Consider the following 26,424-nt stretch of genomic DNA (forward strand, 5'->3'; position numbering starts at 1 on the left):
ATCTCCTATATTTCTCCCCTGCTTCACTCATCCATCATGGCATGGTAGGCCAAATGAGACTTGTGTGAGGATCTCAGTCTGTCCTGGCTTTATTAGGTTTGAACATGGAGCAGGCATGCTCTTTGCTATCTACCAGCGAAGGAAGACTTCTTGCCAGGTTTTAGCTGTATTTGATGTGGGGATGTCCTCCAGAGTTCAGTGTGATCCATCTTTGCATCTAAGTCTGATTCGCCGCAGTCATCGGATATTCCTGAGATGTGTATTCAGTCCTGCTCTTCTGGATCATTCCACTGGCAAAGAGAGAAAAAGGCCCTCACATGCGACTCATTTGCCTACAGGTCCTCCAGATTTACTGACATGTTTTATTCTCAGAGGAGAAAATAATTTCTAACAGCAGCATAATCCCATCTTAAACTGCGTATCAGCAGCTGATAGGAACATAGGGAAGCTTGGCATCTTCCCAAAAAGCAACCCCATCTAGGAAAAGAACTATAAAAATTTTCATTCCTTGCAGCAAATGCAATCATAAAAATACAAGCAGAATATGTTTGAAAATAAAAAAAATAAATAAAAAGAGACTGAAATTCAAAAGGGACAGAAAGGGACAGAGTTGCAGAACCCCCATTCTGTGGGAATGCCAGATCTGCCTTGTAACTTGCCTTAGGCAAATTCTCCAGCTGACCTCTAGAAATCCCTTTTAACAGTTCAGGAAGTTTTCCTTGGCCTCTCCCTCGCACCAAATGAGAAGTAAGCTTTACATCAGAAGATCCTCTCCTGTTAGTCATGCAAGGTTCAGTGGTTTGGTTTTTTTTTGTTTTTAAACCCTGTTTTATTAAAAGGAAAATTAATTCTTTCCAAAGCATGCAGGACTTCTGTCAGAAGAAAAATATGTTCATAGTGACTATGAAGCTAAGAACCAAGGTAACACTCCAGATTCAGCCAGAAAATGTAACCAAGGCTGACGAATATTGAGAACACAACCTATAGTCTGTTGACTCACAGCTGTCTCGGTTCAATTTCCTGAGATCTCCTCCTTGACCATACTATACCATCTGTTAAATTGAAAATTAGGGCTGTGCTAGAAAGGTCTCATGAAGCTGAAGTGAAGGCAAATAAATAAGATCTTGTGTACCGGGAGCTGTTTCTGCAGCCGTCCCAAGTTTGATAGCAGCTGGAACTGGCTGGAGTTGTATTGGGAAATCCTATATAAACTACAACACGCTTTCAGATAACATAAAAAACTCCCAGTTGTGTACATAAAATGCTTCCAGGTCTTATGCAAGAGCATAAAGATCAATCTCAAGAATGTAAGGATAGAAATCACCTCACTTAACTGTAGGTGTCCAAAGCATAGACATAACTGTCTATGCTAGGTGTCTTTGGGAATCTCAACAGTCAATTAGAGAGAAAAAGCGCTTTCTGGATGAATTTATACCATCCAAACATGATAAATCTTCTAATCCAAAAATGGGATTACAAGGAGACATGGACTTTTCATGAAATCCCACTTTAAGTGCTTCAATTTAATCAGAGTATTTTAAGGGAAGTCTTTAATCTGTATTGAAGATGTATCAGCATTACATCTTAGCTTGCAATGGTATCACAAACAACAGCTAATCCACATCTCTCTGAGGTCATTCAGTGTTAAAAAGCTTTCTCCGGCCAACCTGTCTAGCCAACTCGCCAGTTCAATCAACTTCTTTATTGTTGATTTTCCCAAAGTGCCCCAGGAACCCTCCATGTATTATCTTCATTTGAAATATTTCTTTCCTAATGCAATTGCAAGCACATTAGCAAAGACAGCTTCTACATATCTCGTATCTGGAAGCAGGTTTTAGTAGACAATAAAAAGGAAAGCATGTGCCATATGTTGGAAAATGGAATAAGTAATAAAAATTCACATTAATAAAACTGAGCAGCTGAACAAAATTTCATCATCCTTTCATCCTAAGATTGTCATCAAAGAAAGTGTTAAATGGCCGATAGTAACATTGGTAAAACTGATACTGCGGGAGCTTACAGCACTGCAGATGAGCTCGCTTCAAAAGGGTTGGGGGTTACCCGGCAGCACGCTTTCAAAAACGGGCCTCAAGTACCCCAGAAATGTGTGAAGCTGCCACCTCCTCAACTGCCACCTCCTACAGGCTCAGCCCTCCAACCTCGACATGAGCACCTTCAGAAGGAAGTGGTTTCATGTGGGGTTCCCAGAATAGTTCAGCTGCAGTTTTTAAGAGAAAAGTCCTGTTTGTTTTTACATGACTGTTCTCTCTCCCTCTCCATGCCCCTCCAACACCTGTCTTTCAAAGATAATTGTGGTGGGTGCTTCTCTGGGTGCTTCATAGTAGGCATAGATTTAACACGTCTATAAGACTCCTACAGTTTAGCATTTACACCTAATTCAACAATTATTCTTCAGTGCCTAAATGCAACTTCAGAAGTGTTCATCGTATGAGGAGCTGTTTTGAGGGTATAAGAAGGCTGAGGAGCAGTACAAAGCATTTCCAGACTGCCTCTAGTACTCCAGATGAGAGGCAGGACCCAATATCTCAGGCAACATTCCCAGAAGTTCAGCCATCTGAGTGGATCTTCACTGTCAACGCTTGACCATGGTCTGTTAAAATGTACCAGACTGAGTCAGGACTAAATCAAGTTTTCACTCCAGCAGAGATTATAATCACAAATCTCACAGCAGGATGTTCTCAGATCCATCTCTGTCTCAGTCTTTGATGCAGTTTCTGCCTTTGTTAATAGAAAATGTATCCATGTAAAATAAAGTGCATTGCCTGGTTAGTTACAAGTTTAGGCTTGAGTCAGGTAGCTGGCCACCAAGATTTATTTGTTTGTCACTAGACCATTTTGGAAGATGTGAATACTATTAAAAAAACCCGCATATGATGGCTTCAGTTGTTATTTTAGGGGAATAATATACTACACTTAATGAAAATGGCTTGAAGAAGTCGGTGTTTTTACAATACACTGAGTAGTGCCCTGCAAACCCAGCTCTAAGCTAAGAGAGGAAGGGCATTTAAAACATTTATTGCTAACACTTCCATGTTAATTCTTGGAAGTTTTAAGGGCAGGGTTTCTTTGGAAGTTCATTCCAGTTGATAGCATATAACTTTTGATTGCTCATTAAGATGGTTATTAAGCATCTTGAAGTATAGGCTTTCATTTTGTTTTCATGGTTATCAGTATGAAACATTCTCTTTGTAAAGTGCCTACTGTCCCAAGGCTAGCTTCGTTTCAGCAGAGATTTCCTTGCAAGAATCTCAAACTCTCTTCTTCAAAGGAGGCTTTTTTTCAGCGTTGTTTTTCATGGCATGATTTTTCTCAAGTAAATCAATTTAAAACATTAATTGGGAGATGGCATCTTTTTCTTCCAGATTAACTTTTTTTAAAAAATAACCAAACACTGAAGATATGATCAATGTCCAAATACCTTGGTATTGCTTAAATGTCAAGGACAATTATGCTTTTTCTTTCTAGTGTCAAATAGTGTTAAATATACATATCAATTGTGAAAAATATGCAGTTTGGGCTTCTGGAAGGAGGTTAGGAAATAAGCAGTATTCTTATCCACCATAAATCACAGCAGATCCAGTGTCAGTTTTTTTCTGAAGAACTACAACTGCATCTGTTAGGCTCAGAGCCATATGTATGTATGTACGTCTATTCTGCATAGGGAAGTCTGGTGGCACGTCTGAAGTGACCACGTTTGGATCGTTTCAGTGGACAGAAGCTCACCAATTCTGCCTTTCTTTTGTGTAGGTCACCTGCACTCTTATTCCCCCTCCTCTTTCTTCTCCCCCTCCCTGAATGGCCTCCAAGGCAGATACGGACCAACCAGTGCTTCTGTCTTACACTTTTTTTGCGATAACCTGGGGAAGAGGTAGAGAGAAGTGAGGGTTTCTTCTCATTAAAGAATTCAGGGGCTGTGATTTCACTGTGATTCCTCCTAATCTTCAACTTCTTGGAATGCCAAAACCTTTTTCCTCTCACTAAATGCGTGGCTTTTTCTGAGAATAACGCCCGTTGTTGGTCAGCAAACCATGCAGATGGTAGAGCAAGGAAGACTGTCCTCTTCGCATCTCTGTCCCCAGCCCTGAAAAGAGAGCCATTTTGTGATAATACACCAGCCATTCAAATATATATTTCTCTGTATATATTTCACGAGGGCTAAGTCAATGGAATGGATGTTTTCCTACCTGTGGATCTAATCCCAAGAAGTCTGAGCGGCTCTTACACAAGTTTTACGACTAGTGGGCTTTGAAAGCCTTGTCGGCTTTGTGGAACTGAGTTGTCAGAGACTGTAGCTAGTGGCATTGCATTGCTGTGTGATGAATATACCTGAAGAGTTCGTTTGTCAGCAGTCTTGTGTTCCACCTCTCCCTGTCCCCAGCCTCCAAAAAATTCAGACTCAATTTACAACAAGTTCCGCTTTATAGATGGGCGAGTAAGAAGCAAGTTAGCAGCAGGGAGTGCGTGCTTCTCTTCTGAACATAATGAGTGGTTCTAATTTATAAACTATAGCTGTGGCTGGGAAACCCTGTAACCGTTTAATGTCAAATTATTTATGGCTTTCGCTTACTTTTTAATAGATTTATTTCTTTTTCCTTTTTTTTCTTTCACCTGAGACTCAGTAGGGTTTTCCCACTGCTGCATCACTCAGTGTGTGACAGGATAAGGGGATATTAGTTTCAGAACAGTGCTTTGTGAGGGTTTTTTTAATGGAAAGAAATTTATGATGTGTATCCTGTCAGATCTATTTAAATAATTCCTAAAAGACTAGTAGAATTTGACCTTTGCTGCCAGTAATTATCATTGTCCTTGAAATTAACATAACAAATCGCTATTTGCATTTTTTAAATTGATTATAATTGTAATTTTTAAAGACACAGTTGACGGTATTTGCACCCACGAGCATCGGTGAGAATTTCCTGAAAATAAAATTTGCAGAATGAAACCCTCTTAAAATGAATTTTATACAAAAAGATAATGGTGCTTGTTCATTATCCAAACTGCAAGGGCACACATCTTACGGGCTTATAGCCATTTGATTCTTTTTATAGACTCAGTTATGGTTCACTTAAATATACTGCTAGATTTTTTTTTCTTGCGGTGCATTTTAATGATATCTGCTTTCCAATATACAAACTGTGCTTTGAAATATAAATGAGTTATGAACAAAGAAGTATCTGTAGATGTGCTGTGTATGCTAAGGCAAGCCGTTAAGATGGATGCCAGTAAAGAGATATGCCCACTTCTAGGAACATTTTCAATGGAAATTTTCCAGACATGGCTAATTTGATTGTATTTTTGTGCAACAATTAGGAGGCAATTACGATAGTTCTTTCGACGCGGAGAAGGGAGTGGGCACTATTGTCATTGCAAAGCCCTTGGATGCAGAGCAGAGGTCAATGTATAATATGACTGTGGAGGTCACCGATGGAACAAACATTGCCACGACTCAGGTAGAATATCACATTCCTTTCTTGGCAAGTTTTTCATTTGTTAGTGGAATTTATATGCTATAGAAATTAATAATTTTGCCATTCAAATAAAACCTCATCCTTTGAGACCACTGTTGACTAATGGAGGGGATATTTTTCAGAGCCTTTCCATCTGGTTGTAAAGAATCGGCTGTTGAAGGTTTCAAAGCATTATTTCTCCTTTTGTCCTCTTCGTGCTCACACTAAAGTAATTTGCCTTCCTCCAGCTGAGGGAGTCCCTATCACAGGCAGCGAAGCTTACATTTGGACAATTGTGTCACCCCGTAATGGTCCAAAATACAATAGTGCTTCTGTGGTGTTGGGGAATATTGCTATTGATTGTATTAAATGGAGTTTATACCTCTCATCCTCCCAAGACCCAAATGTGGGACACAGGATCAATTGTTCAGAGAAGAAATTTTTCCGAAGCGAAACTTAAAATTCAAAGGATCTCTCCTTTAGTGTCACTGCCTGCGATTACATTGTCTTCTGGGGAATAGCCCCAGTGAACCCTTTAAAACCAGGCTTGCTTATCAGGGTCAGTGCCTTTCAGCAATTAAAAAGTCAGGTCAGATAAACGCGAAGGGCTGGGATAACGTTGGTTCTGACACATCCTTGTCGGAGAGACCCTGACGCAGAGCCTGGGTGTCTGTTCCATGGGAAGCAGTTGGGACATGGCCGGGGTTATGGCACAGGGACAGGGACGCTGCAGTCCAGGTGGCACCAGGCAGACTCCAAAGAGCAAAACCCTTCAATGCAAGGTGAAGCTGTGAGGTATGGGCTAGCCAAGGCCTGAAATCCTACATCTGAAATACTGCCCAAGTGTAAAGCGTGCCTATAACCTGAATATTATTTGACACATAGGAAGAAAATACATCCTGGTAGATCACAACTGTATGTAGTGTCAAATCCCATTAAATGTGGTTTATAGAGGGAAAAAAAATAGATTTGTGATATTATTTGCTTCTTTATAATGCAGAAGGAAGGCTTGAAGATTTTTTTGTATTTACATATATGCATGCACACGCGGATGCTTCTGTTTTACCTTGCCTTTTTGCTTGAATGGTTCAGATGTAAACCTGTATTCACTGAGTCACAACACCAACTTTCCTAAGAGACTTAAATCATTGAGTGCTTTCCCAGTCTGAATTCCTGTTTGTAACTGGCCGTAAAATCTCTAAGTATCCCTATCTGATAATTTCTCTTGATAATCCACTCCTGATTAGAAAACATCAGTTGGTAGTAAGTTAGGTGGTAGGAAATCTGCTGTTTTCCCTCTTAGTTTCAGTAATTAATTGCATCTCTGCTAAAAACATCCCTTATTTTTAACATGATTATATCTGGCCTGTATTCCCTGTTACGCCTTTCTCTGCTCAGTTAAAGAGCTCTTTAAAATCCAGTATTTTCTCCCAAGGAAGACACTTACTCAGAATAGTCAAATCACCCCCCAGCCTTCTGGTAGACAAGCGAAGGAGAATGACTGACTACGTTCCCTTTCCATAAGGCATTTTCTTCATCCCTTGAGCAGATTTTTGGTTTGCATTGTTTTTTAATCTTGACGACACTCTCAGTCCACTTTTCAGAAATGTGGTGTTGAATCCCTAACACGACTTTTTTTTTTTTTTTTCTTGCAAACATTTCAGCCAAACAAAATTTTAAAAGCACAGAGAATTTCAAACATGCTGGATGCAATTTTTCTTCTCATGGATATTATGTTTACTGTTTTTCCCACTTTTGATTTAATAAATTGACCCCCTATGGTAGTCCTCAAAACCTATTTTGATGAAACCCCTACATTTTTAATTAAAACATATGGTAAAAACAGATTTCAGTAAAGCTGTTGCATTCTAAAAGAAGCTTAAGCATTCTTTGTAACAGTGATGTGACCTATTTAAGAAAGTAAAATAGTAATTTAAGATTGCAATAGTATAGCATTAGGTGTTCATCGGTAGGTACAGACCCTCCTTTCCTCCATCTCCTTCTCTCCGTGTGGATACTGTTTAAGTATTTAATTGTGGCCCAGACAACATCTGAGAATGTGTTTCTTTTGGTCTTCACAACAGAGACTTCAAAAGCGATCATTATCTCAAAGCTGCCAGAATTATGGCCTGCCTAATTATCTCTCCCTTTTACAAAACTTTCATACTGTATTTTTGACTGTACTTTGGAGCCTTTGGTTACCTTATTCGTATTTATTTCCTTTTCGAACAATAACCAAAAAAATCAAACTGATAGGTTAAGTAAAATATGTCACGGAAACGAGTCAAAAAAGCATCTGCTGATGGCTCTCATTGGCCTTGTTCTGAGTTTTGATAAAATGGCACTGTAAGTATTTTGTCTCACATACATAGTGCCACCTGTATTTTTAACTATAGCTGCAAGAAGAGATGGCAGAAGAGGAAGCGGGTGGAAAGCAAACGTATAAATTCGTCCCCTTGTTTAACCATAAAATAATATAAAGCCCCCCTCAAAGTGTGATGGTTTATTATGAAACAGCTGATCATCGTCGTGCCAAATGGAACAATCTTGCTTTTTATTCCACCCCACCTGTTTCCCTTTATCTCTTCCTGGCCTTTTGTTTATTACACAGTTGGAGGTGGTAAAATACAGCGTAAAAATGCCAAAGATTTTTGCTCCAGTAACATGATCCCTGGCACAGAGTTGCAGTTTCTTCAGCAATGTTCCTGCACGCCTTAAACTCTGATAAGCTGTTTGCTTCCTTCACGCCTTACTGCGCACATGGTTCACTACCGACATCACTTTGATTTAAAAGTTACATCTGTCGTATTAGTGCTTTGCTGTTGTGAAAAGAGGAGAAAAGAATATAAAGGATATTAAAAAAAAATAAATAAATCACAAATTTCCTTTGTAACTGAAAGCCTATTTGGTTTGCGCATGATCAGGATTTCAAATGGAATATGGTCTCCAAAGTGAGAACCAAAGTGCCAGGACTTGCTGAGCCGCTGCCACTCGCCGTGCTGCCCATCCATCCCAGCAGCACAGCCGCGATGGGGAGGGACGGAGGGGACAAAGGCGGAGAAACGTTGCCTCGCTTGATTTATGTATTTGGAGTGTGGGTATAAAGCTTCTGTCACGTTGATTAACTTCTAGGAAGGCTGTCTCCTGACTTAGCCAGGGAGAGCTTTGGGTTCTTTGCCTTAGCTTAATTCATCATTGCTCAAGGCCACGCGGTAATTTATTAAAGGCTGAGGGCGTCCGTTGGCTCTAAATCCCCGCGAAATGCGATTCCTGCAGCTGCCAGGCGAGCTGTTGGCCTTGGGGAAGGGACGGGGCTTCTGCGTCCCGCGCACTGGGGACAGCCCGGGCAGCAGCTCCGCGCGGGGACCCTGCTCCTCGCCACCGCCTCCCCTCCGGCTGGGAAAGGGACTTTTGCCCTCGCTGCAGCAGAGAGAGGACTCTCCCAGCAAGAAATCAGTGTAGTGGCGTCTAAACACTGACTTCTGCCACAATTTTGACTAACTTTGACAGTGCAATGTTAGAAGTTCTCTCGGTCATGAGTCAGATTTATCCCAAAACCTCCTTTTTTTTTTTACTGAGCAACTCAAATCCTTTACATCCAAGTAAAACAGGAATAGCACTTACATTTTTCTTTGTAGTGCATACAGTTGAGTTTTGCTAAAATACCCACAGAAGTATAGTACAGTAGGGAATAATCATCTAAGTGATGATAATTTTTCACTTTTATTGAGAACGTTGTACTAGCAGATAACTATTTTTTTTAAGAACATACTCCTGGAGTCATGGTATTATGACAGTTTTGTCTCTTGCTTATTTGCTTGCCTTCTCCTTGTTTCTCGTCATCCTAACCACTATAAAATAGATGCTTTCAAGCATGACGGCTGATGCTTCCAAACTAGGAGGCAAAAAATGCCTCAGTTTCACTCATTGCAAAACCGTCTCACTATTTCCCAATAGAATGGACACTCAGGGAGGAACATGCAGCTCCCTCTGAAAAGTGTTTGTAGATCGCTTCTAATACCTTCAGCTGAGCCAAGCAGGCTGGAAGAGCAGACGGGAGAAGTGCCTGCTCCTTTCTGTCTCTCCTCGCAGAAGGTTGTGGACTTTTATTTATTCTTCTGCTCGGGATTGACCTTCTGCTGTGAGTTTCAGGATGCCAAAGTTGGTATCGCCTTTCAGAGACCACCTTTTCTTCATCAGATTGTTTCTTAACAAAGAGGAGCTGATCGATCACCCCGCGTGAGGGTGCTTCTTTTAACTGAACAGTGAAAAGCTCTTCTTAGAGGACCATGGCCAAAATGTAGATAAGATATTAGAGCCTGCCAGAAGAGGTTCTGGGTGGTGTATTCTTCTAGGACAGACAAGAAAACATGGTGTTTCAATTCAGTTTTTCACTTTTGCTCAGTTGAATGTTTCCTCCAAACTAGAACCAGCCCGATCCTTGACTTTTTTCTGTCCCGTCCAGCAATCTCAGCAGTGCCTTGCCTCTGAAACAAAGACTTTTTTCCCCTGTTTTAACATAACACAAGGTGAAGTATAAATAACAGGCCACTGAGATTGGTAGGGAAACTTTGCGTTTTTATGTTAAGGTTGGGGTTTGGAAGAGAGAAAAACTTGTCAGGAAGTAGCAAATAAAGCTGTGTGGTAACACTATTGAAAGCAATATTAAATCAAAATAGGTTTTCAAAACCCATACAAAAGCGTAACCTGAGTTTAAGCAATTCAGGCACTTAATAGGTTGTACTACAACACTGTGCCCAGACCAAGCAATTAGCCAAGCAGATTCTTCCAGCTTCAAATGTCTCTAAAGCAGCGCCTGGCATTTATCCAGTTTTCACTCAAATACGTTTGTGCCTAAACCAAAGGTATTTGTGATGGGCAACATTAAAAACAGCTTTGGAGAGACTTCCTGCGTTAGGTTTTGTCCTGCTTTGATTTGATTGTATTTCTCTAGGCCTTTCACTTACCATTTTGAATACAAAGTCTTTGCTAATGCTCTGAGTGTTACTTTGCCTAATTTGTAAGCTTGGAGGCCCGTGAATCCTTTATTTGAAATTTGCTTTAACTGTGGGAAATAGGAAGTGAGCCGGGAGAAGCAAATCTTTTATAGCGAGGCACTTGTTCGGACTATAAATTAGGCTCTGCACAATGGAAGCAGAAGGAGGCAAGCCTGCCTTTCTGGAGCCTGCGACGCGCTGGAAAAGAGACGAGCTTTCAAGGATAACCGGGCAGAGGCTGTTTTGCTGCGTGTTTGCTTTATGAGCGTGGAAAAAAGACTTGCAACTAATGTTTGTCTATGAAAAGTGGTTTAGGCAGCAACCTTGCACAGTCCTCAGCAAAGAGGAATCCCTACTTAGCAGCAAACAAATAGTAAACATTTCCATTCGTCACCTTGCGAGGCGTGTTGGGAAACTTGTAAAGCCTGTCTTTGATTTCACACAATGGGTATTGTCACAGCTTAACACCCCAGGCACCTACACAGTAATAAAGGATATTTATGCAGCAAGGCTCATTCTTGCCGTATCTTCCGTTTGGAAATAAATATGAAGAAAGTATTAAATTACACATACACTGTGAGTCTTTGAGTCGCTTCAGTAGGATAACACTTGATTTGGGGTGAAAGACGTGCTACAGGCTGGCTAAAGCTTAAGGCTTCAAGGAGCAGAGTGCTGGCCCTTTTGAAGTCAATGGGAAATTTGCCAGTAGTACCAAGATTTTATGCCTAAGTTTGGCAGCCGTTAAATGAATTTGAGTAACTTTCATCATATTAACGATCTGGTGGCATTCGGCTTACTCGACTTCACATATGTTTGTAGGATCAGGTTTTCTGTGAGCCTGGTGTTCATGTCAGTGTAACATTTGTCCGTTATTAAAGGAAAAGATTGCCCCCTCTTTTTAGGTAATATCTACTAGAAGTCATCCTGCTGGAGCAGGAAGTCTTCTGCATAGGAAGGTGGCATTTTAAGGTGACCTATTAAAAGTGGGGGTGGCTCAGAAATAAATCTAAAACATCTTCCCCAGCTTTGCCACTGCACTTCTCGTGTGGCTTTGGTAAGTCGTTTAACCTTGGTGCAAGGCAGTGTTTTCCTGGGCAAAGGATGGGGATAATAATAGTCACTGGCTCCTCAAAAGTGTTGTAAGGATTGGAGGACTAATAGCTATTTAAAATGACACTTAAGTTCCATTTTATTCTACCTGGTTTTGTTTCAAGTAGCTCCCAAAACAGTTAAATTTTTAAGAACATAAAAGAGTTCAATTTTCCTTTTCCATAGCTTGTGGGTTTAACAGAGCTCTGTATAATCATTATTTCCATATATAATCTAACATTCTTTTGTTGTAAGGGAAATCCACTCCCCTCTAGTAAAGGAGAGACTGTAATGTTAAAATTACGGTTGACTCTCGGGGATTTTGAGGGACAGCTGACAAAAATGAGAAACATTCTTAACTGCTTTAATAGAAAAAATTGTGAATCAATAATGACCTCTTTATTCATTAGCATCGCTAACCCACCGCCTTCCATCTCCAGATGGAAGTGGCTGTTGAAATGCAGAGTATGTAATAAATAATGCGTATTTCAATGTGGATCACTTGACAAATCATTAAAATGCTGCCATCTCTGGGGAGGAAGGTGCCTGACACTTAAACAGGCACTTGATCAGTGTTACAGTAGATATGAAGTGAGAGGGGGGAAAAAAAAAAAAAAGAAAAAGAAAAGTTATTTTCTGGAAACTATCAAAGCAATTTCAAGTGCATAGCTCCCCGTAAATTTGATGACCACAGTAAATGAGGACCTCAGTATTTTATTATCTTTTCCCCTCTCCATGCCTCCCACTCCCCAAGCACCGTGGTCCATATCTGTGTGTCAGTGCATTAGCTTATAGCTTTTTCAGTGGGAAGAAATGCTGCTTTGTGAATCCACGCTGTAATTTCCACGGTCTCATGGCTTACCCTTGGTCTCCGATGCTGATCCAGTCCCCTCCTGTTTAGTTTATCCAGTCTAGTGAAGGCATACATCACGGAGCCGTGGCTTGCACAGTCACGGTGCAAGCTTTGTGGTGGATAACGCTTCATGCCCTCCTCTGCTTTCCCAGTTTGCCAGTGATCCCAGAATACATTAGATATAATGGGAAGTGAACCTCAGCGCCGGGGTGATCACACACCACGCAAACGAAACAGCATGTCATCTCTGTAGCAGTACCTTTAAGACACATTGGTGTGCATCTGTGTTTTTTCTTTTTTTCTTACAGAATAGCTTGAGCTTGCACATAGCAATGTTAAAAACGAATGTTAAAAACATGCTTACTTGTCCAAGGTAGGTCATGCGGTACTAGCATCAGCAGAATCAAACACTCTTGGTATTTTCCATTTGAAAAGTTTTTATTTCCCTGTTGACTATCTAAAACGATACATGACAAAGTTTTTGGCCACTAATTAAAAGTAAAATAAATGATGTTGTCGTCTGTGTTAACAATGCAGCAGTAAAATAATCCAGCCATGTTATAGCGGTCGCTGGCAAAGGCTGAGAATATCCAAACTACTCGAGAAGATGTCTTTAAGCGTTAAACACTGGTAATCAGATTATCCCCAGCTCAGATTGCTTCAATGTCTCTTCCTTACACTAACAAAAGTGATTCAGCACTGGCTTTGTGTCCCATTGGAGTAGAGTTGAAGTCTTTATTTTTTTCCTTGGGCTTTCTTTCATATATTACAACTGATTTCTTCACATATTTTTCAGATGTGGGTTTGGCTTTTTTTATTTTCCTCAGTCAAGTCAGAAACACGCATTGATATATTGTATAGCAACAACAAAAATATAAGAAGCTAAGTAACTCTTCATCATTATTATAGGCCCAGCAATGTATATTTCCCCCCGATTTTATTGCTATCTGTCCAAGACTGAAGCATAACTTAATATAGGCTTCAACCTACTTCACTCTGGCGTACCATAATCTAGCGAAAATTAAATCGCATGGAATGTGCAGTTGAAGTCCTATGCCATTTAACTTAGAGAGCATTTTATTTCAGCTGTCTTTTAAACAGTTCCCAGGCTAGTTCATTACGACTGCCGCTTACAATTGCTCATGTTCCTTCTGGTAATGTGTTCTACAAACCCTTCCAAATATCATGGAAATCTAAAGTTTCATTTCTCTCTGAGGCCAACATCTGTTTGTGCAATATTGCAGTGTAACTGTATTTTTTTTCTGTTAAGAAAGTGTGGGTGAACAGGGCTTGATCAAGCAAAGTAATAAAATATTTGCTTATAAAAGAGCCAAGTACTTTTCAGAACAAAGAAAATAACATGAGGGATGGGTCAAGTCTCCGAGTCTTAGGGAAGAGTCCTGTGCGTGGCCTTTCCCATGTCATTCATTGGACTATCTCTTATTTCAGAGCCTTTGAATAAAAAGACTGTTCCATTTCAGTCACTGTACAATAAAGTGTGTGCTTTCACTGGCACATTCTGCAAAAGATACTTTTTGATTCCAGTACTGAAAAAGAGGCAGCTCTTTGCATTGCCTCGTTCAGCGTTATGTAGTTTGCCGAGGGTTTTGCCGCCACGCTGCCCGAAATGATCCATAGCACATAAAGTCTGGAAAGCAAATTTCCTCCAGGGAGTGACTCCTCCGGTGGCGAAAAACACAAAACTTCGTCAGAGCCACACACAAGTAACATTGCAGAGGCACATAACTGTCGAAAGGCAAAGCTTGGAAAATAGTGATTCTTATTAGTTACCAGGGACAGCTTGTGATACATGGAAATGGGTGTAATAGGCAGCAACAGCAGCATCCTGCCGGCCTTCCCCCTCTCCAAGTTTCTTTAGAATCATAGAATCATTTAGGTTGGAAAAGACCCTTGGGATCATCGAGTCCATGATGGGGGACTCGATGGGGTCAGCACCCAGGTTTTAAAGACAGACTTGAAGCAAATGGCACAGCGTTCATTCACACTTTTAGCATCAGTGATACCCTTCATAAACTGCAACAGAAGGGAGGCAAACAGGTGTTTAAGGGGAAAGTGAATTAGTTGTCAATAAAGACAAACATCGCTGGCAAAGGAAGAGCAAGGATGAAACCATAAAAATAATCCTTCCCTGTCACCAGTACCCTGCGATTACTTGTCCTTGGTGGATGATATTGACCTGTGTGGGGTGGGCTTGCGTGGCCATGAGGTTGCATCCCCTGTTCTCGCCTCACCAAGTGTCACCCTTCCCAACACAGCCTAAGGTGTAATGGGAACTGGAAGTCTTCACTGCTGTCATGGTTGACACTGCTAGTACGTCCCAATGCAATATATTGGGCAGAAAACAACACAGGATTTAGCAGAGTCTTGATGGTATAAAAAGCAGATTTAAGTAACATGGAAAGGATTCTTTTATAGCCTTATTAATAGTGAAGGGGAAAGGAAATCCCGTAATAGCTCTAGAAGTCTCTTGTAACCAGAGCCGTTACAAGGGATGACAAAACCTTTCCTGTGACCATTGTAGGAATATTTTCCAATCTATAGATACTGAATCATAGAATCATAGAATCATAGAATCATAGAATCATAGGGTTGGAAGGGACCTCTGGAGATCATCTAGTCCAACCCCCCTGCCAGAGCAGGGTCACCTAGAGCAGGTTACACAGGAACATGTCCAGGTGGGTTTTGAATGTCTCCAGAGATGGAGACTCCACCACCTCTCTGGGCAGCCTGTTCCAGTGCTCTGCCACCCTCAGGGTAAAGAAGTTCCTCCTCATGTTTAGGTGGAACTTCCTATGTTCCAGTTTGTGCCCATTGCCTCTTGTCCTGTCCCCGGGCACCACTGAAAAGAGCCTCGCCCCATCGTCCTGACACCCACCCTTTAAGTATTTATAAGCGTTGATAAGGTCACCCCTCAGACGTCTTTTTTCCAGACTGAAGAGACCCAAATCCCTCAGCCTTTCCTCATAAGAGAGGTGTTCCAGTCCCCTAATCATCCTCGTAGCCCTCCGCTGCACCCTTTCCAGCAGTTCCCTGTCCCTCTTGAACCGGGGAGCCCAGAACTGGACACAGTACTCCAGGTGCGGTCTCACCAAGGCAGAGTAGAGGGGGAGGATGACCTCCCTTGACCTGCTGGCCACGCTCCTCTTGATGCACCCCAGGATGCCATTGGCCTTCTTGGCCACAAGGGCACATTGCTGACTCATGGTCATCCTGTTGTCCACCAGGACTCCCAGGTCTCTTTCCACAGAGCTGCTCTCCAGCAGGTCAGCACCCAACCTGTACTGGTGCATGGGGTTGTTCCTCCCCAGGTGCAGCACCCTACACTTGCCCTTGTTGAACTTCATAAGGTTTCTCTCTGCCCAGATCTCCAACCTGTCCAGGTCTCTCTGTATGGCGGCACAGCCTTCCGGTGTGTCAGCCACCCCACCCAGCTTGGTGTCATCAGCAAACTTGCTGAGGGTGCACTCTATCCCCTCATCCAGGTCATTGATGAATATGTTGAACAGGACTGGACCCAGTACTGACCCCTGGGGAACACCACTCGTCACTGGTCTCCAACTAGACTCTGTGCCCCTAATCACAACCCTCTGAGCTCTATCTTTCAACCAGCTCTATCTTTCAACCTGAAGATATGGACTTCTTTGTCAGGCTCTGAGTAGGTCTTATAATTAGGAACATTTTGCCTCTAAAGTCATATGCTTACTATTTCTTTTGATCTGAACAGTAAGCATTTAATATTAAATGATGTTTCTCAGTCCCACCATACAGCAGTATAACATCATCAGCCATCTAAAGCAAATTATATTTCTCTAGGTGCCTATTCAGCAATCCGACTAAACTTCAATAACTTCAAATGTTTTTCTTTTATTAACTGTAGGTTCTTATCAAAGTGTTGGATAACAATGATAATGGCCCAGAATTCTCTCACCCAAGTTACGATGTCACCATTTCAGAGGACATCCTCCCTGATACTGAAATTCTGCAAATTGAAGCTATAGACAGAGACGAAAAGCATAAGTTGAGCTACACTATTCACAGCAGCATCGATACAGTCAGCGTGAGAAAATTCAGAATTGATCCCAGCACTGGGGTGCTCTATACTGCTGAGAGATTAGACCACGAAGCTCAAGACAAGCACATCCTTAATGTCATGGTAAGAATGCAATATTCACGTGGGTCAGGGCACAATTACTGCTGCTTCAGGTGCATACGTGCCTTAGCCTTTGCATGAGCAAAGAACTTTCAGTGCAGTAAGTAGTCATTAATTTCATCTTGCCTGCCCTGCTGTGTATTTATATTACATCTTTTTATTTGGGCTGTTTGGGAAACTTATTGTGAATTCATTGTATGTAATATGATATGATTTGCTATCTCAAGGGAGAGCAGGCAGGAAATTATTTAATCTCTTGGCATCTGGTCCTCTCGCTCAAGGTAATTTTCAGAGTTTCTGAAGTTAGGCTGAAAGTTATTTGAGAAGTTATTCACAGGGAGATAACTGCTTTCCTGCCATAGAGAATGCTACACCCTTTCTAAATACAAGCCTCGTCCATAGTTTACTTTTACGGATTTATTTTAGTATATAAGCTATTGTTATACTAAGTAGCTTTCAGCTACATTTCCAAATGTTTTGGTATTAGAAAATAAAATTAATTACCATTTTTTGCTCAATGTGCGTAAATTACGGAACATAGGTCTGTCTGTTTCCAAGTGAAGGTTTTATATTATAGACTGGAGGTTAATTAAAAAAAAAAATAAAAATCTGTGTTAATTTCAACATCGTAGTCCACTATTTTCTTTAACCACTTAAGACTGCTGCAGAGGAGATCTTCGAAAGAACTGGAGCTGGGGAGCAGAGGACTCAGAGGGCTGCAGTGAGATCCAGCCAGCTGGAGCTGAGTGGGGTCTCAGCTCACAGCGTAACAAGCTGCAAGTCCTTTGGCGAGCAGGCTAAGAAATAAGTATAAACTGAAGCACAGAGAGGCACGGCTGATAGAGGTCATTTCCCGGTTCTTGTGTTTGACCTCCACCTGATACAATGAGGGGTCTGTTCTGCTTACGGAGAGCCAGACTTTTGGGGATCACGTTGGCAGGATTGTCAGTGTAGCCATGCTGAGATTTTTAGTATGGAGTTGAGAGAGGTGCGGTAAACGATACCTCTCCTGGGAGTGCTAATCACTGCTTACTATTTATCCTACTGTTTACTATCGGTATCGTCACCTTCAAAAAGGTGTGCACTGTCCATTGGCACCTACAAGCACTAGACTGACACGCGACTGATCATAGTTGGTAAAATTGTTTATAGCTCTTCGAAAGAAGGAGCCATGGGCAAGGTATGTTTGCCTCTGTGCTGTAAAGCAGGGATTGGCGGGACGAAGGCATGACCATTCAATTAGTATATAAAAAAAAGTATTTCTTGCAAACCTGAAACTGAATTTAAGAAGTCATGTAGTCACCAGTTTAAAAATTCATGTCATGATGTGCAGTGTATTTTTTCACAAGTGAAAAAAAAAGGTCTCGAAGCTCTTCCTGTTTCTTTAAATTTACTATCTACCATCTCACATGTGAATGTATTTTAGACTGTTCTTTGGGACAAATGGATTTTTGTATCACTTTGTATTAAATAGAACTGAAAGTCTTATTAGCACTGAGATTAGTAGTATTTATGAAGTTTTACTAGGTGGATATCAAGGTGTGTATTATGTACTTGTTCTATAGGTCCGAGATCAAGAATTCCCTTACAGAAGAAACCTGGCCAGAGTCATCATAAATGTGGAGGACTCCAATGACCACAGTCCGTACTTCACTAGCCCGTTGTACGAAGCCTCGGTGTTTGAATCAGCAGCAGTTGGATCAGCAGTCTTGCAGGTCACAGCTTTGGACAAAGACAAAGGAGAAAACGCAGAGCTTATCTACACTATCGAAGCAGGTTAGGATAGAGGATGAAAATGTAGCATCAAGATTCACGCTCTGCACAGAGCAGTGCTGTGATGGTGACAAACAAGTCAGATTCTTTGGTCTGCCTTCTCCTGGAGGGCTGGGCAAAAGAGACACCTTCTTGTTGGTTTGAGTTTTTTTTTTAATTTTGAAGCTGCCATACCCAAAACGTGTCAGAACAGAATCTCATGCCCCATTCACTAGATGGCTCCAGAGCCTTTAACTATGAGTCATTGGTTCAAAACCATCACAGAAGATAGTTATTGAAACTACAGCCAGTGACGTGTTTTCAGGTTGCTGGCTTCACAATGGATCCTCCAGATCCGCCTCTTCGCCAATATTTGGATCAGAGGGGCGTGGAGGCTAACACCAGGGCTATGCTAAAAACTTCTGCCAGCAGAGATGTAGCAGTTTAGTGGCACAAGGTCTCTTGAAACTAAGGGAGGGCATGGTGATACCAGATTAAACTTGCTTTTGCGTTTATTTGCGTTCACCACATAATCTGCACCAGCAAAAGCATTCCTCTGCTGGTGGAACAGCACAGCCATGGGAAATCTGCATTATCTCTGCCACACGCGCAAGTGAATGTAACTTTCTCTGGCCTATATGGATCTGGAGATAAGGATTATCTCTGAGATAAACCACGAACGTCTATACAAGAGGAGCATCTAGAAAAAGATAGAAGGAAGTAGAAATTTGTAACCTTTGGGGTTTTTAATGTTTCATTTCTACTTTTTTTTTTTTTTAGTAATATGCATCTTTCTGTTATAATAATAGCAAAACTTGAAACCTATATTGCCCTAAAAAAGGTCTTATATACTGCAGATTGTCCCCATGTTAACCAGATCACAAGCCATTCCCGGCATTAGGCTGGGATCTCTACAGGATCTTTATTTATTTTTATATTATTATAAAGACTTGTCACTAGCTACACCATCTCATGTTGATTTAACTTCACGTAGTTCAAGCTCACACCTTAAATTGATGTAACCTGAAGCTTAGAGAAGACCAAGGAACTTCTGTCGTTACCCTGTATGCCTTGTGGAAAAAGTCCTTTAAGCAAACCAGGAGGTGAAGTATTTGCAGCTGAAAGTGCTGAATTTAGACCCTTGTAATCCCACAAAGATCTTAGCACTGAAAAACAAATATTTCCTTTATGCACTGCATTTGGTCTTACCAATTTTTTCTCAGTATTCTCCAGTGGCCTTTAACTTAGATCAGAGGAAATTTTACACATGCCCAGATCAGGACAACACTGTGCTTTATAGGACGAACTCTGAGCAGACCAGATCAGGTTAATTAGGAATAATGACACATTGTTACTATTATGGGCTCCAACGCAATCACCTCTAGGTGCCACCACAATGTCAGGAGCAACCTGACTTGCTAGGAGTATGGCTCCCTTACACTGGAAGGGAATCACACATGATGCGCACAGGAAATATAATGATTAGAAAGGATGCTTTGGGTATTTGAAGGTCCTTTTTAGTCTGCATGTTTTAATTTTTTCTAGAGGCTCTCTCTTCCATTACAGCCTGTTTCTGCTTCATCATGAGCTCTCCCTGCAGTGTCAAACTTCCATTTACTGTAAGCCACGCACTCCCTCAGTTTCATTATCCACAGATGTTCCAACCACAGATGCTTCAAAATTCTGTCTTCTGCTGCTGTAGTTTCTATGATCTATAAAATCTGCAGTTGAGGATACTGATTTTAACTGCAGCATTAAGATTGTAAATAGCCCTTTCATTCAAGAGAGTTACTTACATCACCTTACATGTGAAGAGAGCAATTGGTAAAGAAAGTAGCTATTGTGTAATTTTGTAGGAAATTCCTAAAGGAGAAGCAGCAGCTCTGGCCTTACATGAGGCAGCCAGTGGCTAAAAATTATTTGTATTCATAAGCACTGACAAAATAACTGCAGCAGCATTTGTAGTGTCTGCAAATGTGGCAGTTACCGTGATCTTTATGAGAATTTGTAGCTCTGGCAGAATCTCAGCTCCTCAGTGAACAGCACAATTTTTGTTTTAGCTAGTAGAGTAAACTTTACTGATCTGAAAGGATGGATATAAATAGAAAGCCACTACAAGTATTGAACTACATACAGTAGTATGTAGCTTAAATTAGCCTCCAAACCCCAGAATTTACAACAGATAGTGAATCACATCTTAAAAATAGTTCACATTAACTCACTTCATTTAGGATTCCATGTATTAGGTATTCCAGCTACAATTTTCACATTTACTGCTCTGTGCACAGCACCTGTACCAATCACCATTAAAATAAAATCTCTTGTTTATCACCAGTTACCCGAGATGTATTTCTCTCCAGGTCATGGATGGATGCTTGGCTATAGACTGGAAGCGGTTCTGCATTTTAAAGTGTATATTACAATAGCAGGAACATGTTATAATGATTGGAATCACTGTAACTCAGTACATTCTGTTTGTATTTAGAATCAAATTCAGAAAAAAGAGTCATGGAATCATAGAACAGTTTGTGTTGGAAGGGACCTTTAAAGGTCATCTAGTCCACCCCCCTGCAATGAGCAGAGACATCTTCAACTAGATCAGGTTGCTCAGGGCCCCGTCCAACCTGACCTTGAATGTTTCCAGGAATGGGGCATCTACCGCCTCTCTGGGCAACCTGGGCCAGTGTCTCACTACTCTTATTGAAAAAAAATTCTTCGTTTCCTCCTTATATCTAGTCTAAATCTTCCTTCTTTTAGTTTAAAACCATTACCCCTTGTCTTATTGCAACAGGCCCTCTTAAACAATTTGTCCCCATCTTTTTATAAGCCCCCTTTAAGTACTGAAAAGCCACCATAAGGTCTCCCCAGAGCCTTCTTTTCTGAACGACACCAACTCTCTCAGCCTGTCCTCATAGAGGAGGTGCTCCATCCCTCTGATCAGTTTTGTGGCCCTCCTCTGGACCCGTCCCAAGAGGCCCATGTGATGTCTGTACGCTTATACTTGCCAGATATACAGGCAACATCCTATACTTTAAGCAGGCACTCAAGGAACCAGCGAAATACAGGTTGCCTAAAAAAGGTGATCTCTAATTACAGGATAGGGATACATATCAAAAGCTTTTAATCTCTCTTGCTAAAGACGAGGTTGGCAAAAAGACTAAAAAGAAAATAAGACCCCAACGAAGGTCCTTGGTCCAAACTCACTGTTCTCACCTTTATGCAGTCAGTGATATCCCTGCTTTCATGTTATAACAGACATTTCGTGACATTTTGTGCTAAATCTCATTCATCTAGATTCGTCCTCCTCAGAGATCATATGATAAACCTTTGTGCCAAAAGATACTTGAATCTCTTTTCTATGCTATTTGTTCTGTTTTATTTTTCTAAATGCCACTTTAACCTTTTTATATTCAGTTCTTTGAGTCTTGAACTGCTGTAATCTTCTCTACGGTTGCTTAATATCCCCTTTAATTAAGAGCCTGAGTTGTTATCCATTTGTCATGTAATTGGCTTGTTAGCCTCTGATCTAGTTTCTTTGCCTTAGGTGTACATGTATTTGACTAATTCTCATATTTTAGAGATGCTTTTTCCAACTTCAGTAGGAGTAATATACATGCAGCATTTGCTCAGATGCTGATACTCAGAATCAAGATATAGATAGCAGCACCTGAGTTTCTGAAGGTTTGAACACCTATATCATCTAGTGAGGTGCCTGATTTTCAGAAAGGAAGGCTGGAAGGGCCTTTAGAATTCTTTCGTCTTATGTTGGTTTGATTTGGTTTTGTTTTTTTTTTTTAATAACTGCCTTTAACAAATTGCAGCTAATTGCTCCTGGTTTAAGTGATCATTAAGTGTGCTGTATTTCATTTCTAATTTGCTTCTATTATTTGTGTTTTAGGAAATACGGGAAACACATTCAAGATTGAACCAGTTTTAGGGATCATTACATTACTGAAGGAGCCAGACTTGACCACAATGGGACAGTTTGTTTTGTCAGTCAAAGTGACTGATCAAGGCTCTCCACCGTTGTCTGCAACAGCAATAGTGCGGATATCTGTGACGATGGCAGATAACTCCCACCCGAAGTTCACTCTCAAAGAATACCAGGCGGAGGTTAATGAAAATGTGGATATTGGTACTTCTGTCATCTCTCTCTCTGCGATCAGTCAGTCCACGTTAGTTTATGAGGTTAAAGATGGGAATGTGGATGGAGTCTTCACTATAAACCCATATTCTGGAGTGATCACCAGTCAAAAGGCCCTTGATTATGAGCGTGCTTCCTTCTATCAGCTCATCATACAGGCAACAAATATGGCAGGCATGGCATCAAATGCCACTGTGAACATTCAGATTGTTGATGAAAATGATAACCCACCAGTTTTTCTCTTCTCTCAGTACTCGGGCAGCATAAGTGAAGCTGCTCCTGTAAATAGCATAGTCCGGAGCACGAATAACAGTCCCCTCGTCATACGTGCCACTGATGCTGACAGCAACCAAAATGCTTTACTCGTCTACCAGATTGTTGAATCTACTGCAAAAAAGTATTTCACGGTAGATTCCAGCACAGGTGCAATCAGAACAATTGCAAATTTAGATCATGAAACAATAGCCCACTTCCACTTCCACGTGCACGTTAGAGACAGTGGGAATCCCCAGCTTACAGCAGAGAGCCCAGTTGAAGTTACCATTGAGGTAACTGATGTCAATGACAACCCACCAGTCTTCAGCCAGGCTGTATTTGAGACAGTCTTGCTCCTGCCCACGTATGTTGGTGTTGAGGTTCTCAAAGTCAAAGCTACAGACCCAGATTCAGAGATCCCTCCTGAACTAACATATAGTCTAATTGAAGGCAATATGGAGCATTTTTTAATTGATTCAAGCACAGGGATACTCACCATTAAAAACAATAGCCTTTCCAAAGACCACTATATGCTAATAGTAAGAGTATCTGATGGGAAATTTCATAGCACTGCGATGGTGACTATAATGGTAAAAGAAGCCATGGATAGTGGGCTCCATTTCACACAAAATTATTATTCCACATCTATCTCAGAAAACAGCGCCAATATCACCAAGATTGCTGTGGTGAATGCCGTTGGTAACCGCCTCAATGAGCCTTTGAAATACAGTATATTAAACCCAGGCAACAAATTTAAAATCAAGTCCACCTCAGGAGTCATTCAGACAACTGGCATCCCCTTTGACAGAGAGGAAAAAGAGCTGTATGAGCTGGTGGTGGAAGCAAGCCGTGAACTAGATCACCTCCGTGTAGCTCGAGTGGTGGTGAGGGTTTACATTGAGGACATAAATGACAATGCCCCAGTGTTTGTAGGGCTTCCATACTATGCTGCTGTGCAAGTTGATGCTGAGCCTGGTACGCTGATATATCGAGTGACGGCCATTGATAAAGATAAGGGTGAAAATGGTGAGGTGTCCTATCTTCTGAAGGAAGACTACGGACATTTTGAAATTGATAGAGGAACTGGCAGCGTCACTTTAAAAGAAGCCTTCAATTCTGATTTATCTAATATAGAGTATTTGGTTGTCATTCTTGCAAAAGATGGTGGTAACCCTTCGTTGTCTGCTTCGGTAGAGCTCCCCATTACTATTGTTAACAAAGCGATGCCGGTATTTGACAAGCCCTTCTATACAGCCTCCGTGAATGAAGACGTAGAAATGCACACGCCAATTTTAAGCATAAATGCAACAAGTCCAGAAGGCCAGGGTATCATTTATATCATTGTTGATGGAGATCCCTACAACCAGTTTAATATCGACTTTGATACTGGAGTTCTGAGTGTCATCAGCCCCCTGGATTATGAAATAAATTCTCTTTTCAAGCTGATGGTGCGAGCCAGCGATGCCCTCACTGGCGCTCATGCTGAGGTCACTGTGGACTTGATCATTAACGATGTGAATGATAATCCTCCAGTTTTTGATCAGTCGGCTTATAATGCTACTTTGTCTGAAGCATCTTTGATTGGGACTCCTGTACTGCAGGTGGTTGCTATTGATGCTGACTCTGACAATAACAAGATTGTGCAGTATCAGATAGTCCAAGACACCTTTAACAGCACGGACTATTTCCATATAGACAGCACCAGTGGCCTAATTCTGACAGCCCGGATGCTGGATCATGAATTCATACAGCAGTGCAGCTTGAAAGTCAGAGCCACCGATAATGGGTTCCCACCACTAAGCAGTGAGGTTCTTGTTAGTATCTCAATAACGGATATGAATGACAACCCTCCAGTTTTTAACCAGTTAATATATGAATCGTATGTGAGTGAACTGGCACCTCGGGGTCATTTTGTGACTTGTGTCCAAGCCTCTGATGCCGACAGCTCTGATTTTGACAGACTGGAGTACAGCATCCTATCGGGAAATGATCGGACCAGTTTTATTATGGACAGCAAGAGTGGTGTTATCACGCTTTCCAACCATCGCAAACAGAGAATGGAGCCCATGTACAGCCTAAACGTCTCTGTGTCAGACGGGCTGTTCACCAGCACAGCTCAGGTGCACATTCAGATCCTTGGGGCCAACCTCTACAGCCCTGTGTTTTCGCAGAGCGTTTATGTTGCAGAGGTTAGAGAAAACGCTGCTCCTGGAACTAAGGTGATCCATGTGAAGGCAACAGATGGGGATTCAGGTGTGTACGGCCGGATAAGCTACTCCATAATAAATGACTTTGCCAAGGACCGATTTTTGATTGATAACAATGGTCAGATTCTGACAACTGAGAGGTTAGACCGGGAGAACCCTCTGGAAAGTGATATCGGTATATTTTTGAGAGCCCTCGATGGAGGTGGCAGGACTACGTTTTGCACCGTGAGAGTGATAGTAGTGGATGAGAATGACAACGCTCCTCAATTTATGATGGTCGAATATAGAGCAAGTGTCAAAGCAGATGTCGGGAAAGGTTACTTGGTGACCCAAGTGCAAGCAGTAGATCCAGATGATGGAGCCAATTCCAGAATTACCTATTCTCTGTATAGTGAAGCCTCCGTTTCAGTAGCTGATCTGCTTGAAATAGATCCAGACAATGGATGGATGGTCACCAAGGGTAGCTTTAACCAGCTGAAAAACACAGTTCTGTCATTCTTTGTCAAAGCAGTTGATGGTGGCATTCCTGTAAAGCATTCCCTCATTCCTGTCTACATCCATGTTTTACCCCCAGAAACTATTTTACCTTCCTTTTCTCAGCCCCAGTATTCTTTTACCATAGCAGAAGACACCCTCATAGGAAGTACCATAGACATTCTGCATGTTTTGCCTAATCAGGGTGCTTTGTATAGCACAGTTAATGGCGAGCTGACTGAAAACAACAAAGATGGAGTTTTCATCATAGAGCAAGACACAGGGCTCATAAAACTGGATAAGAGACTTGACCATGAGACAAATCCGGCTTTTCACTTCAAAGTTGCGGCCACCATTCAATTAGACAAAGTAGACATTGTGTTGACTGTGGATGTGGAGGTTAAAGTATTGGATGTAAACGACAACAAGCCCATGTTTGAAACAGCTAGCTATGATGCTATAATAATGGAAGGGATGCCCATAGGAACAAAACTTATGCAAGTTAAAGCGGTTGATGCAGATTCGAGTGCAAATGGACAGGTCACATACACACTCGCAGTGGAATCGGAGCTGGAGAAGATCACAGAAGCGTTCACCATTGATAGCAACAGCGGCTGGATCAGCACACTGAAGGATCTGGACCACGAAAAGGATCCTGCGTTCACCTTTGCAGTGGTGGCCTCAGATCTGGGGGAAGCTTTATCCTTGTCATCAACCACCTTGGTCTCAGTTACTGTGACAGATATAAATGATAACGCACCCGTCTTTGAGCATGAGGTGTACAGAGGGTCAGTGAAGGAGAGCGACCCCCCGGGGGAAGTTGTGGCTGTTCTTAGCACCTGGGATGAAGACACGTCTGATGTCAACCGGCAGGTTAGCTTCCACATTACAGGTAAGGAACAACTGGCATGCGTTCTTTCCAAAACCAGCTTTACTGAAGAAATGTGCATGTGACCAGTTTTAGGTGAATGTTTAGCAGGGTTTCAGGTAAATTATCGTTGTGAATCAGGCAGT

At 41.5% G+C, this 26,424-nt stretch overlaps 1 protein-coding gene across 8 annotated transcripts in view; it reads left to right on the forward strand.

The window, feature by feature from the left end:
* Positions 1-26,424, forward strand: part of FAT3 (FAT atypical cadherin 3) — a 425,569-nt gene that overhangs the window by 318,667 nt on the left and 80,478 nt on the right. For all 8 annotated transcript variants that reach the window (XR_010070308.1, XM_063329048.1, XM_063329074.1 and 5 more), the window contains 4 exons: positions 5,332-5,471; positions 16,306-16,581; positions 18,144-18,354; positions 22,229-26,302. Coding sequence is in view for 7 of the 8 variants with exons in the window: in XM_063329048.1 (XP_063185118.1) it covers positions 5,332-5,471; positions 16,306-16,581; positions 18,144-18,354; positions 22,229-26,302 (4,701 nt within the window). In the remaining variant the exon portion in view is untranslated. The remainder of the gene's footprint in view (positions 1-5,331; positions 5,472-16,305; positions 16,582-18,143; positions 18,355-22,228; positions 26,303-26,424) is intronic.

This window comes from Chroicocephalus ridibundus, chromosome 1 (assembly GCF_963924245.1).
Source record: "Chroicocephalus ridibundus chromosome 1, bChrRid1.1, whole genome shotgun sequence".
NCBI classification, from domain to species: Eukaryota; Metazoa; Chordata; class Aves; order Charadriiformes; family Laridae; genus Chroicocephalus; species Chroicocephalus ridibundus.